Source organism: Papio anubis, chromosome 10 (assembly GCF_008728515.1).
Source record: "Papio anubis isolate 15944 chromosome 10, Panubis1.0, whole genome shotgun sequence".
NCBI classification, from domain to species: domain Eukaryota; kingdom Metazoa; phylum Chordata; class Mammalia; order Primates; family Cercopithecidae; genus Papio; species Papio anubis.
Genome location: NC_044985.1, coordinates 119,780,691 through 119,794,422, shown reverse-complemented (window position 1 = coordinate 119,794,422; position 13,732 = coordinate 119,780,691). Strand labels below are relative to the sequence as shown.

At 43.2% G+C, this 13,732-nt stretch overlaps 1 protein-coding gene across 11 annotated transcripts in view; it reads right to left on the bottom strand.

Annotated features, from left to right (window-relative positions):
- AGAP1 (ArfGAP with GTPase domain, ankyrin repeat and PH domain 1) overlaps window positions 1–13,732 on the bottom strand; it is a 639,080-nt gene that overhangs the window by 222,484 nt on the left and 402,864 nt on the right. For all 11 annotated transcript variants that reach the window (XM_021924443.2, XM_021924444.2, XM_021924446.2 and 8 more), the window contains one exon: window positions 284–452. In XM_021924443.2, the coding sequence (XP_021780135.2) occupies window positions 284–452 (169 nt within the window). The remainder of the gene's footprint in view (window positions 1–283; window positions 453–13,732) is intronic.

The window sequence follows — 13,732 nt, the reverse complement described above, 5'->3', positions numbered from 1 at the left end:
CCAGTTCACATGTTAAACTTCACTTTCCACCACGCGGCCCCGCGAAAGGCCTAGATGCATGGTTTTTGCAGCTGTGATTCAAAGCACCATTTGCTCGCTGGCATTTGCGGAACTGAAAGTTTAAAGGAAATGATCAGCCACAGAAGTGATAAGGTTTCTAAACCTTAATCTGTAATGTGATAGTTACTGCCTCCACTTAACCTAAGAGCCCAGCAATGTCCTCAAGCCTGGACCATCTGTTGCCGTTGAACTTGATTTCTTAGTGCGTTTGCTGTAAGCTTACCTGAATTGGGTGAGATGTGTAAACTGCTCATGTCCTTGGACAGGCCATTGGTTTTAGGGCTGGAGATGGGCGCGCAGGCCGACGTGGCTCGGGGTGGCCTCTTCCCTGGGACTTTCACAGTGGTTCTCAGAAGGTCAATCTCCTTACCATGAACATTCTGCATGTAATCCTGTTCAAAATGTTAAACATCCAAGAGAGATAAAAAAAAAAAAAAAAAAAGACCTTTTACAACCTAGAACAAAAGGGTCTATCAGATGTCATGAGTTATAACCCTAAGACCCTTCCACTGTGGAAAGCACTTTAAAAATAATGAGATTTTTATCCGCAGAGTACTGGTAGCATCATCATTATATTTAAATCAGAGTTTTGCTTCTGTGTCCTGAACTAACCCAGGAGCTAGAGATATAAGGAGAGACACAGCAGGTACCTCCTTCAAGGGGCATTAGGAAGTAAGTCTACACATAAAATCTGATTTTTTGAACTCCTGCTTATCAGAGGGTACATTAGGCTCCTCCCATAAATTCCAAATAAAATTCCATGGAGTAGGAAACCATGTTGTAATAACCTTTCTGTTTCAGCTGGGAATGTCATTAAAATCTTGATAAGGCTGAAGCTGTCTGGTGAAAAATCAGGAGAAAACTGGAAGTAAAAAGGTCAAGTGTTTTGCTAAGAACCAGGAAGACATCCAAGGGGTGGGAGTTATGGCATCAAAAAAATGGGGAGCTCAGGGATGGATACAAAAAAGCTGGATGTTAGAAAAAGAATCTGGCTTTCTAGGCCTTAGAAGCACATGACCAGCAGCGATCAGGGAACTACCGGGACGCCTCGGTGGACAGTGACGGCTCTCTGGCAGCTCACTTAACTCACCGTGGAGTCAAACAGTACCTGGGAACTGGCTGAAGGGCAGGGAAGGGGGAAGGTGAACAAGCAACTGAGAGCCGGGGGATGGGCCTGCTGGCCAGTGAGTTACTGATCCTTTAGTGCATCATCATCATCATCATCATCATCACTCATTGTTACTTATTTATTTTTTTTTGGTAATGAGACTCCCTACCTGCAAACACAGTATCTTAAGCACTCTGGACACATATTACTCAATATCACACCTTAAGAAAGAATATATACTCAGCCCTCTGTAACAATGTAACAATTAAAAAAATACAAAATAAGAAAATATTGCATTTACGTTGCATGAGGTATAAGTAATCTAGGGATGATTTGAGGTATACGGGAGAATGTGTGCAGGATATATGTAAATACTATGCTGTATTATATAAGGAACTTGAGCATTTGAGGATCTTGGTATTCTGGAGGGTCCTGGAGTCAATCTCGCATGAATACAGAGAAATGATTGTATTTGGAAATCACCCTTGGAAAAACATTTCAGGTGTTTTAAGACTCTGCAGGAAGTGGGAATAAGTATGCTCTTTCTTTGGCAGCATCTTGGTGAATTCCCTTTAGATTTGAAAATCAATACATTTGTCTTTGTTATAAGTAATTAAGTTCAGGTGAACATAATTCCATTTCATTTATTAATTTTTTTAGAGATGGGGTCTTGCTAAGTTGCCCAGGTTGGTGTCCAACTCCTAGTCTCAAGTCACCCTCCCAAAGCACTGGGGTTACAGGCATGAGCCACCGTGCTCAGCCAACGTAATTTTAGAAGAACTGCCTAATAAACTCACATGCTGGATGCAAGGGACCGAGGCAGGGTGGGGAAGTGGGCTGCTGTCTTTTAACTGCCCAACGGCAGTTACCTGATGCAGAGAGATAGTTGGATAAAGTTCTAGAATCATTATGCAAGGGTTGGAAGCCTCTGTCTCAAGGACTAGGAAACTTGGCCAAGTGTTTTGAGGGAGCTACTGGGACACAGGGTAGCAGAGAGGCCAAAGCGAGATCCCAGTGGCTTCCAGGAAACAGGCTGTCTACCTTTTTTTCTTTTTTGAGACAAGAGTCTCACTCTACTGCCCAGGCTGGAGTGCAGTGGCATGCTCTCAGCTCGCTGCAACCTCTGCCTTCTGGATTCAAGTGATTCTCCTGCTTCAGTCTCCTGAGTAGCTGGGATTACAGGCGAGCAGTACACCTTTTAATTGCAGGACAACACCCACACTGGTGTCACAGGTTTATCAACAAGTAGATGTTTGCTGATAGAAGAAATGGCACAACGAAAGCCACGAAGTACACAATTCCAGTTCAGGGGAAAGGAATGAAACCGTGGGTCCTTGGGGCAGAGGATGAGAAGACCTGTTTTCTCCCTGCCCAACCATGGGAAGGTGGGTGAGCCTGGGGTGTGACAGCGCAGACCTCCCGCAACCGACACGACTTAGAGGGTGCCACGTGGAGGCAAATCAGACTCAAGGGAAAAGGGTGCAGGAAGTCTCAATGGCAGATGGGCGGGAGGAGAACCTCTTACATGAGGGCACAGCCACACTGGCGGGGGACATTCTGGCAGAGAAATACAGAAATGCAGGTTCCCCTACACCAGCCCCAGAGGGACAAGATGCTTCAGGGTCCTTGGTGACCCCTGAGGACAGAAGTCTTGGTGCAGACAGAAAGCTCAAAACACCAAGGTCAGAACCAGGAGGAAGAACGATGGGCTGAAGACCACTGGAGAAAGGATCAGAAACTGCCACAGTGGGGTAAGTTCAGAGGCAGGGGCGAGGCCGGGCATCCCCGGCAGAGGACAGACAGGCCATCCAGGCGGAAAACCCCGGCACGCGTGCATCTCACATCAGCCCAGAGGCCGGGAGCAGAGGCGCCCGGCCACCCGAGGCTGCTGACTGGCCATTTCATCTCACAGGGTGGCTCAGGGAGGATGGCCTGACTCTCAGGGCAGGCTGGCCGGAGTCAGCCACGGTCCCATTGGAGGAAAGCTGTCATGGTGGGTTTGGGGTATGGGAGGGTGGTATCTGGGCTGGGAACCACAAATCTGACTTCACCAGCCCCCGAAAGGAGATTCCACTTGGAAGCCGAGAAGCTGGACTCCACAAAACATAAACAACTTTGAGAGGATGTAGACCAAAGACAGAAAAAAGTTATTATTGAATTAACTCTGTTAAAGTAGATGGAAGGAAAGGTAGAGCCGGAAGAGACACAGGAATTCTCAGGACTGCGCTGTGTTGAGGATGACAAATGAAAAGCATATCAGGCTGGGTGCGGTGGCTCACGCCTTGTAATCCCAGCACTTTGGGAGGCCGAGGAGGGTGGATCACTTGAGGTCAGGAGTTCAAGACCAGCCTAGCCAACGTGGTGAAATGCCTTCTCTACTAAAAATATAAAATTAGCCAGGCGTGGTGGCACGTGCCTGTAAGCCCAGCTACTTAGGAGGCTAAGGCAGGAGAATCGCTTGAACTTGGGAGACAGAGGTTGCAGTGAGCAGAGATCATGCCATTGCACTCCAGCCTGAGCGACAAGAGCGAAACTCTGTCTTGAAAAGAAAAGAAAAGAAAAGAAAAGAAAAGAAAAGAAAAGAAAAGGCAAGGCAAGGCACACCATAGAGTGGTTAGTGTTGGTCATTTCTTAAAAAAGGTTTTTCTCAAGCATCTTTAGTTTACTTCCATTAATATCCACTGAAAATATGCAAACCCAACTTTCCAAACCAAAGTTAATGCTTGTAAATAATGAATTCCTTCTTGCACAGTTACTCCTTTAAAAATATCAACTTGCTATAACTTTCTTCCTTAATGCCAATTCTTAACAAATTAAAATACAATAACAGGAGTGTAATTGAGCATTTATTGCTTATGGGCTCTAAAATGAGGCTAATCAGATAGTGACTAAGCCTCAGCATGGGCTCTTTTAATAGGCATGTTTTAACATACAATAACCAGGATATTTTATTTAAAATTATTATAGAAATGAACCAAGTGTCTGCTCTCCAGATTCGAAAGCGGCAAGGGAACCCATTTATCTTTAGCTCAGCATGGGCTAAGGGATCTGTTTTCTCGCCTGAGTTTGGCATTACAACCTCAGAACTAGCTCTAAAAAAAAATCGGTATATAAAATAGCCAATTCTTATATTTCAAGGCACTGTACAATTTAAAAAACTTTACAAAATGCATTTCCTAGTCAATAAAAGCCCTCCGACTCAGTGCTTCACACACAGGTGGGAGGTGAAAACACAGGTATCTGTGGCTTCTAGTTCCTCCCAAGAGGAACGACACTGGTTTTGAAAGAACTGATCCTTTTCATCTCTCTCCCCAGCTTGGTACCTGAGGAATTAAAGCTACAACCACTAAACAATGTCCTCCTTAGAAGTCAAGGGGCTGTGCAGACCCTTCACAGGTCTGAGGCAGGGTACTGGGTAAAATTAAGACAGGAAGCTTGATTCTGATATGCAAATGTTACAGATACTATCCTTCTCCATGTTCCTTGTTGAAAATGCTGATCGAAGATAAAAGAGGAAAAACCCTTTAACAAGGCATGAGGGTAATTCAAAGCCAAGTACTTTTAAACAGCACTTAACAAGTCCCTGGGGCCCACTCAAGAGCCAGGCCCCCCAGAGGTGCCATCTCCTGCCCCTCAACAGCTTGAAAAAGTAGTAATTGCAAACCTATTTGCATTTTCCTTCTCAAGTTGTCCATGATCATCATGCGGCTTATTTTTTCCAAGCAGGCGCCAGAGCAAAGGGACCTGTTTCCGAACCCGCCAATCGCTCGGTAACTGTGCCTTGCTGTCCCCCTGCAACCCTGCTCCAGCACCTTTGCCATCCCTTGTTTTTTACATTTCGCTCCTAATTATGTTGCATCTATTGCCGTACACTTAATTAGCTGCATTAATGTGATTTCTTTTCACATAGTCAAGCAATTAAGAGCTATGATTGAGTTTCATTCAATTAGCCTCAACAAACATGCTAATTGATGTCCCAGATGCAAATGAGGTGCAATGAGAGAAACCTGCTAGCAATTGAGAGCCGTGTCAGAGACCCACAGCTTTCGGCTTGCTGACAGCAGCACAGCTTAACGTGGCGCCCGCCTTCTGTGGGGCTGCCTTTGGAGAAGGACGCAGAGTCATTAGTACCTCGGTGTACCAGATCCCTCCTGATACAGAGAATTAATTGATTCGCTGCTGTATCACGTTGTCCTAGAATTTCACAGTTATGTGTTCCCAGGACCGGGAGGTTACCAAATGAGTAACACTTGGCTCCAGTAAGGAGGGTGGTACAAAGTCCTCATCAAAATACCATATTAGGCTACTAAAAAATATACAAGAATTCTCCCCAAAACTACAAAGGGAAAGGTGCGTACATCTTGTCTTGGCAATCCCAGATTCCACTATGTGCCTGATGGCCTCTCCCATCCTCAGTAAATGGTGAGTTCATCTTAGTCAGCTCTGGGGCATTTGGCACTTGAAGTTAAGCTCAAAATACAGCAATCCATCAACAGTCCCTAAAAATACCCTTACTATATTGATTCTTATTGCCTCGCATCCGGAGGTTACCTTTGGCTGTCTGGTGAAAGATGGTTTGCTGATGTGTTCACAGGGGTACTAAAAGCAGTTAACAAGATCTTAAAGCTAAACTGAAATGCATAAACTATATGATTGGCATCTCAACATTAGATTAGAAATAAGCATAAGGCTTTGAAAATCTGACAGTGCTGACGCGCCGCTTTCTTCAAGGATAGATAATGTAATCAGCATACTCTATTTTTACGTATACTTTACAAAAGTATTAAGACTTTTAATTTACATAGTTCAAGGATGGAAAAAATAATGGAAAATAGTGGAAATCTTTTCCAATTCGGTTTCTCCATTAAGTTCTAAACTGTACATGTATGTTGAGAAATATAACATTTTATATTAATATATAATACTGAAAAGATAGATAACTCTTCAGACAAATCAATAAGATTTTCAAAACAATTCAGAAACAGTACTTGACTTTTTAGTGCTGTGTTGACATTGGTTTTGATGGTGCAAACATGCTGGTGATTAACATGAATCAGAGTAGTAGCCCCAAACTGTACTAGTCACCATCACATTATTCACTGGCATGTTCTTTAAGTACGAACAAAAACAGTTTCACTTACAGATGTTCTGAATACACTTAAAAAAGAAGTGCTACTAATTTTTAAACATTTCACCCTTTGAGTGCATGTCTTCATCTCCTCAGGTATGACATGGAAAGCAAGCATAAAGCATTTTTGCTGGGTACCAGGGGGTGATGGTTGTCTTACAGAAAGGCACTTCTGCAACTGTTGGAGTTGCAAGCTGAACTAGCCACTTTTTTGGTGGGACAACATTTTTACCTGAGAGAATGACTATGCCAGACATTGACTGACTATGGCTTTCAGTTCTACGTATGTGGCAAACTTGTATCTCTAACTACGAGCTTGATACCTTCCAAAGACTTAGCAACTTTTCTGACAAGATTGGCGGTGATATGAATGACATTTTTTGATGCTCTATGATGAAAACGGTCACTATTTAGAAATCTGCATACTTCATTTCAAAAATAGTTTTTCTTGAAATGGCCGGGGTATGACGTCACATGCATCGATGCACGTGGATATGCCTGCGTGGATGAAACACACATAAAAGATCATTGAAAGGGCAAGTCAGTTGGATGGATTTTAAGGTAGTAGAGGAGGAAAAAAAATTAGTGATTTCACATTGCAGTACTAAGCTTTAAGAAACTATCACATGTTGAGTTTTGGTGAAGTATGCAAGAGGAATATCCACAATGATCTGAAATAATGATTGAAATACTCCTCCCTCTTCCAACCACACATCTGTGTAACATGAGATATTCAAGGACTAACCAAAACAACCTATCACAACAGACTGACGCAGATATGAGGATCCAGCTCTCTTACACGAAACTGGGTACCAAAGAGACCTAAAAAATATATAAAACAATGCAACCCTTCTCATGACTTTTTATTTTGAAAATTATACTTTTCACAAAATTATTATTTACATTAACATGTAACAGGTGGTTTATTGTTAAATGGATTACACATTTAAAATTTTTCTCAGTTTGAATTTCTAACATGATGAATATCAATAGACAAAAGCTATATGAATAAATGCTCTTTGGGGTCCTTCCATAAATTTCTTTTTTTTTTTTTTTGAGACGGAGTCTGTCTCTGTCACCCAGGCTGGAGTACAGCAGTGTGATCTCGGCTCACTGCAATTTCTGCCTCCCGGGTTCAAGCGATTCTGCTGCCTCAGCCTCCCGAGTAGCTGGAACTACAGGCACGTTCCTAAGCTCAGATAATTTCTGTAGTTTTAGTAGAGACGGGATTTCACCATGTTGGCCAGACTAGTCTTCAACTTCTGACTTCAGGTGACCCACCCGCCATGGCCTCCCAAAGTGTTGGGATTACAGGCGTGAGCCACCATGCCTGGCTCATACTTTTTAAAAAGATAAAGGGGTCCTGAGTCCAAAGTCTTGAGAACCACTAGTCTAGCTTTATGTCTGCAAAGCAGCCATTGGCTCCACGTGTACGCTTTTATGTACACAACCCGGGAGGAGCAAACGGTTGGACTGTGGAAAGATACTGTAAATGTTTTCACATTTGTTTGTTCCTCCTTCTCCTGGAGGAAAAGAACGACTCAATATTTCCTATTTTTACTGCACTTCATGAATATCCAGCATCAAAAGGAAGCAGTAATTTATTAAGCTCTATCTTTAAAAAGCCTCCCTTCTGGGCTTAAAAAAAAAAAAAAAAAGCCGGGGCGCGGTGGCTCAAGACTGTAATCTCAGCACTTTGGGAGGCCGAGACGGACGGATCACGAGGTCAGGAGATCGAGACCATCCTGGCTAACATGGTGAAACCCCATCTCTACCAAAAAATACAAAAAACTAGCCAGGCAAGGTGGCGGGCGCCTGTAGTCCCAGCTACTCGGGAGGCTGAGGCAGGAGAATGGCGTAAACCCGGGAGGCGGAGCTTGCAGTGAGCCGAGATCCGGCCACTACACTCCAGCCTGGGCGACAGAGCGAGACTCCGCCTCAAAAAAAAAAAAAAAAAAAGTATGTAAGAGAAGCCATTGTAAAGTCCACTGCTATTCTCAAACTCCATTTAATATTATTTTCAAAGGAAACTGATCATAAAGACATATAGAGGACCACCCATTCAAAAAGATCAAGCAAATGTTCACGTCCCACATTCATGAATAATAAACAATAGCCTCGTACGTAGTCACAGGTGCAGACCAAAGTCATGTTCCTAAAAATACTGTGAAAACATTGTAGAACTATGAAAAATCTTCTGGCCACATCCCTTCAGATCACAGAACTCAAAGAAGACAGTTTCTCTTCTCTCCAAAGGATCATAGTCACAATAGCAAGGTAGGAAGCAGCTTCAAAAGGAAAAATCCCATGAGAAATAATTCTGTTTCCGAAGACAGCCAACAGCATTCCAGTGTTTCTCTTTCACAACTGCCTTCCTAAAGACTACTTGATCCACGCTTGCAAGTACATGAGAGTGACCAGCAGCCATGGCAGGAAGAAGGCACCTGGCCAATCAGATGTGTAGCACGGATAGAGGCAAACGGCTCATGCTTATGGAATTCACTGGTCTTACCATGTTCCCCATCATCCTGAAGCAGCTGGATTGATAGAAGGGTGGAATGGCCTTTTGAAGTCATAATTACAAGGCCAACTAGGTGACAATCCTTTGCAGGGCTGGGGCAAAGTTCTCCAGAAGGCCGTGTATGCTCTGAATCAGTGTCCAATATATGGTACTGTTTTTCCCATTGCTAGGATTCACAGGTCCAGGAATTGAGGGGCAGAAATGGAAGTGGCACCACTCACCGTCACCCCTAGTGACCCACTAGCTAAATTTTTGCTTCCTGTTCCCGCAACATTATGTTCTGCTGGCCTAGGGGTCTCAGTTCCAGAGGGAGAAATGCTGCCACCAGGAGACACAATAACAATTCCATTAAACTGGAAGATTGTCACCTGGCCACTTCGGGCTCCTCCTACCTCAAAGTCAAGAGGCTAACAAGGAAGTTACAGTGTTGGCTGGAATGACTGACCCGGACTATCAAGATGAAATCAGTCTATCACTCACTCCATCATGGAGGTAAGGAAGAGTATGTGTGGAATATTCTTACTTAGTAAATCCTTTATTGGGTCTGGGTCATTACACTACACATGGCAAAAGAGAAGGTTGGTGAGGCCTTGTTGGGGACCAGTGGTGGCAGCTTCTCGTACAATGGAGAGTCCCTACATGACGGCAAAAGCAAACTTCCCTGCTCCATGTGCTGCAGAGGCCAGGATCCAACATGTGTGGGCTCAAGTCTACCAGCCCAAAGGGGTAAGTTATTCTAATACAAATCAAAAAGCAGAAAATTCCAAATCGAATTATGAATACACCTCTTGCTTCTTGATTGTATCTGTCTTGACTGACCTACTATATTGAGGTTTACACTGCGGGAAAGATTTTTCTCATTCTAGGTTAAAATGAGTATTACGCAGTTGTAAGCCACGCCTGCTCAAACCTAGCCTGTACAATGAATGCCTCGGATATGAAAACAGCTGCCTGTCTCTACACAGTCGCTGTAGGCCTCTCACTACAATGAACTTCAAGGAGCCAGCACCATTCCTTTGCTGTCCTAGTATTTTAATATTTGAATATGGCTTGAAACAACTAGATCAACAGATCCTAGAAATTTTGTTATATGGAAATGTTCACCATGGTGATACTGCCTGTCTGGGTCTCTTTAAAACTTCAGATTTCTTTGGATGAATTTGCTGAAATGTACAGCTAAAACAGACAGTATATATATATGTGTGTGTGTGTATATATATATAGACAGACTATATATATATATATATATATATATTTAGACAGAGTTTCACTCTTGTTGCTCAGGCTGCAGTGCAATGGCATGATCTCAGTTCACTGCAACCTCTGCCTCCTGGGTTCAAGCACTTCTCCTGCCTCAGCCTCCCGAGTAGCTGACATTACAGGTGCCCGCCACCACGCCTGGCTAATTTTTGTATTTTTAGTAGAGACGGCGTTTCTCCATGTTACCCAGGCTGGTCTCGAACGCCTGACCTCAAGTCCCAAAGTGCTGGGATTACAGGGGTGAGCCACCGTGCCTGGCCAAACAGTAGAGTTTTAAGACAGCAGAGCATACACATCTGTCCTCTGAAGTCAATATCGATTGCTACATTGTGTCTTCTGCCATCAGACCCAAGGTAACATGGAGAAACTCCCACTTCGGTTTTTGGTTTTTCCCCCATGACAAATGGTAAGTACTTCCAATTTTTAAACTTTCCACCTAGGCCTATTTAGAACTCTCCTATATGTATTTTTCCCATGCATTGCTTTTATAGGAATTACTCTGTTTTCCTAAACATAATGCCTGCTAAGGGAGTTCACAGCACCTTGTATTAGATTCCATTCAAATGAATCAGGTAATTCACTGATAACCACACTTGTCTGACTTCCTAAAGAAGTCTTCCGAAGACAAAAGTCCACTTTCTCTTGGTCAGGGAATAAGCCTCGAACTCAGAGCGCCTCCACTGTCTTCCGAGTTGCACACGGAGGGCATGTCATTCAGCCACTCAGAGTCCCCACGTCCACATCTTTAAAAACAGTTCTTGCTTCATGATACTGTTGTGAGGGTTCACTGAGATAATAATGAAGTGTTTAACAGAGCGCCAAAGCCCTCAATAAATGTTAGCTCTTACCACTCTTGTCCAATAAAAATACTGAAATATTTTCTCTCTGACTTTATGGGGCAATTTCTTGAGCTAAAGGTGTTGTTCCCACTTGAGGTAGCAATTCTGACATGATAAGTCATTAGGGTTGACCCGCAAAGCCATTTTTCACTTTGCAGCACAGGGGGGGAAACACAAAAAAACCTGTCCTCTGCAAACGTATGACATTTTCTGCTTTTCCTTCTTTCTCTTCCCCCACCTTTTTTTTTTTTTTTTTTTTTTTAAGTGGGGGTGGCTTGTATATGATAGTCAGACATTTTTATTGCAAAATGCCGTCTGGAAAAGATGCAAAACAAAATTGCTAAAATGCAAGGGGGGAAAAAAAGGGGGGGAAAAACAAAAGGCCCCGTTCCCTTTGCTTATTGAGTTCAAAGGCATAACATGTAGCACCCTGCAGCAAATGGGAAGCTACACTAATTTTAAAGCCATAAAACGCTATCAAGTGCCCTGCGGGGCAGGACTACTCTGAAGCTAGTGGCACCTAAATAAGACATGGTTCATTTACTTCGCAGCTTAGCCTAATGTAATCATCAGCGGATTTTTAGCCTAGAGTTGTAACAGGCAAATAGCCGATGCGGCAGAGGCGGCCCTCCCAGCCATCGAGGGGGCTGCAGCTAGATTGCTGTTGATTAGAAAATTTTTCAGTTTTGACAAGCACTTAATGAACATAAATCGCACCTTGATTGGTTTCCATTTGGGGCCACAGGCACACCTGAGAAGAAACAGGCTTCTCCAGCCCCGCCCCTCCCTACCTTCCAAGACCGCGGCAACAAGCCCACAATCAGGTTAGGAGCCAAGTAAGAAAATATTTATAAAATATAATAACGAAATTCAATTTCTTAGAAGTAAAAGAACATTCCTCATGACCCCCCACAGTCATCCTCTCCCACTGAGTCCTCGGCTGTGACTTACTGTTGCTGAGGAAACCAGAGGGATTGGATTTATTTACCTTGCGTAAGAATTTTTGGCCTCTATGAGTAACACTAAAAGGCCAAAAACGGAAAACAAAATGTTATCAGTTGGGTACAAAGGATGGCCAGAGACGATCTGACATATCACGCTGTATACTGGTAGGACAATGTCTCTTGGATTCCACTGGAAGCTTAGAGACTCAAACCCTCCAGCCACACTGTTAAATCTGCTATTTATAGAAACACACATATGCTCTATTTTTCATTTTATCAGGAAATGCAAGAAGGCAGAATTTTTCAGTGTTGAAAATAGGTTAGATAGGATCTACGCTATTTAGTGGTTTAATTTTTAGAAACATGAGGACTTGGTCAGGCGCAGGGGTTCACGCCTGTAATCCCAGGACTTTGGGAGGCCGAGGTGGGCGGATCAGTTGAGGTCAGGAATTCGAGACCAGCCTGGCCAATAGGGCAAAACCCTGCCCCTACCAAAAATATAAAAATTAGCAGGGCATGGTGGAATTGCTTGAACCCTGGAGGCGGAGGTTGCAGTGAGCTGAGATAACGTCACTGCACTCCAGCCTGGGCAACAGAGCGAGATTGTGTCTCAAAAAAACAAATAAAACCAAATAAAACAAAAAACAAACAAACAAAAAAACAGAAAAGAAAAAAATGAGAGGACTTATTTTGTCCAGTCTCACCCTACTTCCATTCACTGTGTGTCAACAACATCAACAATGAAATGTTGTGAGGACAGCTTTCGGCCCTTTTATTTTTAAATCCCAAACATTTCCAAACCCTGGGGGTATATAAAATAAAGAATTCCTTAGACAGAAATAGACTTTGATAAAGAATCCTTTTTGCGTTTGTGAAACAGCAGTGAGTTTTTCAGTAGGTTCCGTTTCCAACAAAAGTTGTCAATATGCCCTGAAAATATTTCTACCTTTATGGTGGTCTAATACCTTGGCTTTGGAACTGTTGCTATATGGGAAAAACAACAGACCATACTCTTTCAAACAGGTCACACGAATGACAAAGCTCCTTCCCAGGTCACCCAGGTGCCTGGCAAACTCCGGGGGGCCCACGTGACCATGTCATTGCTAGGTGGTTTTCTTATCACATGGCTTCCAGACCACCATGCAGGTTACAAAGCCTGCACCGTTCACTGCGGTGAGGACTGGGCCCAGCAAATGTCCCATGACCAGAGTGCTGGCAAGGTTGGGCAGGTTTAACATTCAGCCATACTCTGCAGCTTTCCCATGTTACAGTTTTTACATTTAAAACCCAAGCTCTGTATGCTCACATTCTTAGCAGCATTGTTCAGAATGGCCAAGATGTGAAAGCAAGTGTCCATCCATGGACGAACACAATGTGGTGTGTACATATGACGGAATATTACTCAGCCTCAAACAGGAAGAAAATATTGACACACATTACAACTGGAAGAACCTTGAGGACATAATATTAAATGCAACAAGCCAGTCATAAAAAGACAAACAGTGTTATGACTTCATTTATATGAGGTTTCTAGAGCCGACAAATTCATAGAGACGGAACCTAGATGCTGGTTGCCAGGGGCTGAGGGGAGGGGGGATGGGAATTAGTGTTTATGGGTAACATAGTTTGTTTTGTAAGATGAAAAAGTTCTGAGAGCCGTTCGATGTGCCTCAACGACATGTAATCCTAGCACTTTGGTACTATTGAACTGTATACTTAAAATGGTTAAGATGGCAAATGTTGTATGTATTTTACAATTAAAATGAAAAAAAAAAAAAAACAACAAAATCCTGAAGCTTTTCTCCCACCGAGATCCTTCTCTAAGTTGCAGCAAATGGAGCCAGAATATGGCCGAGACATATTTCTGCTTCC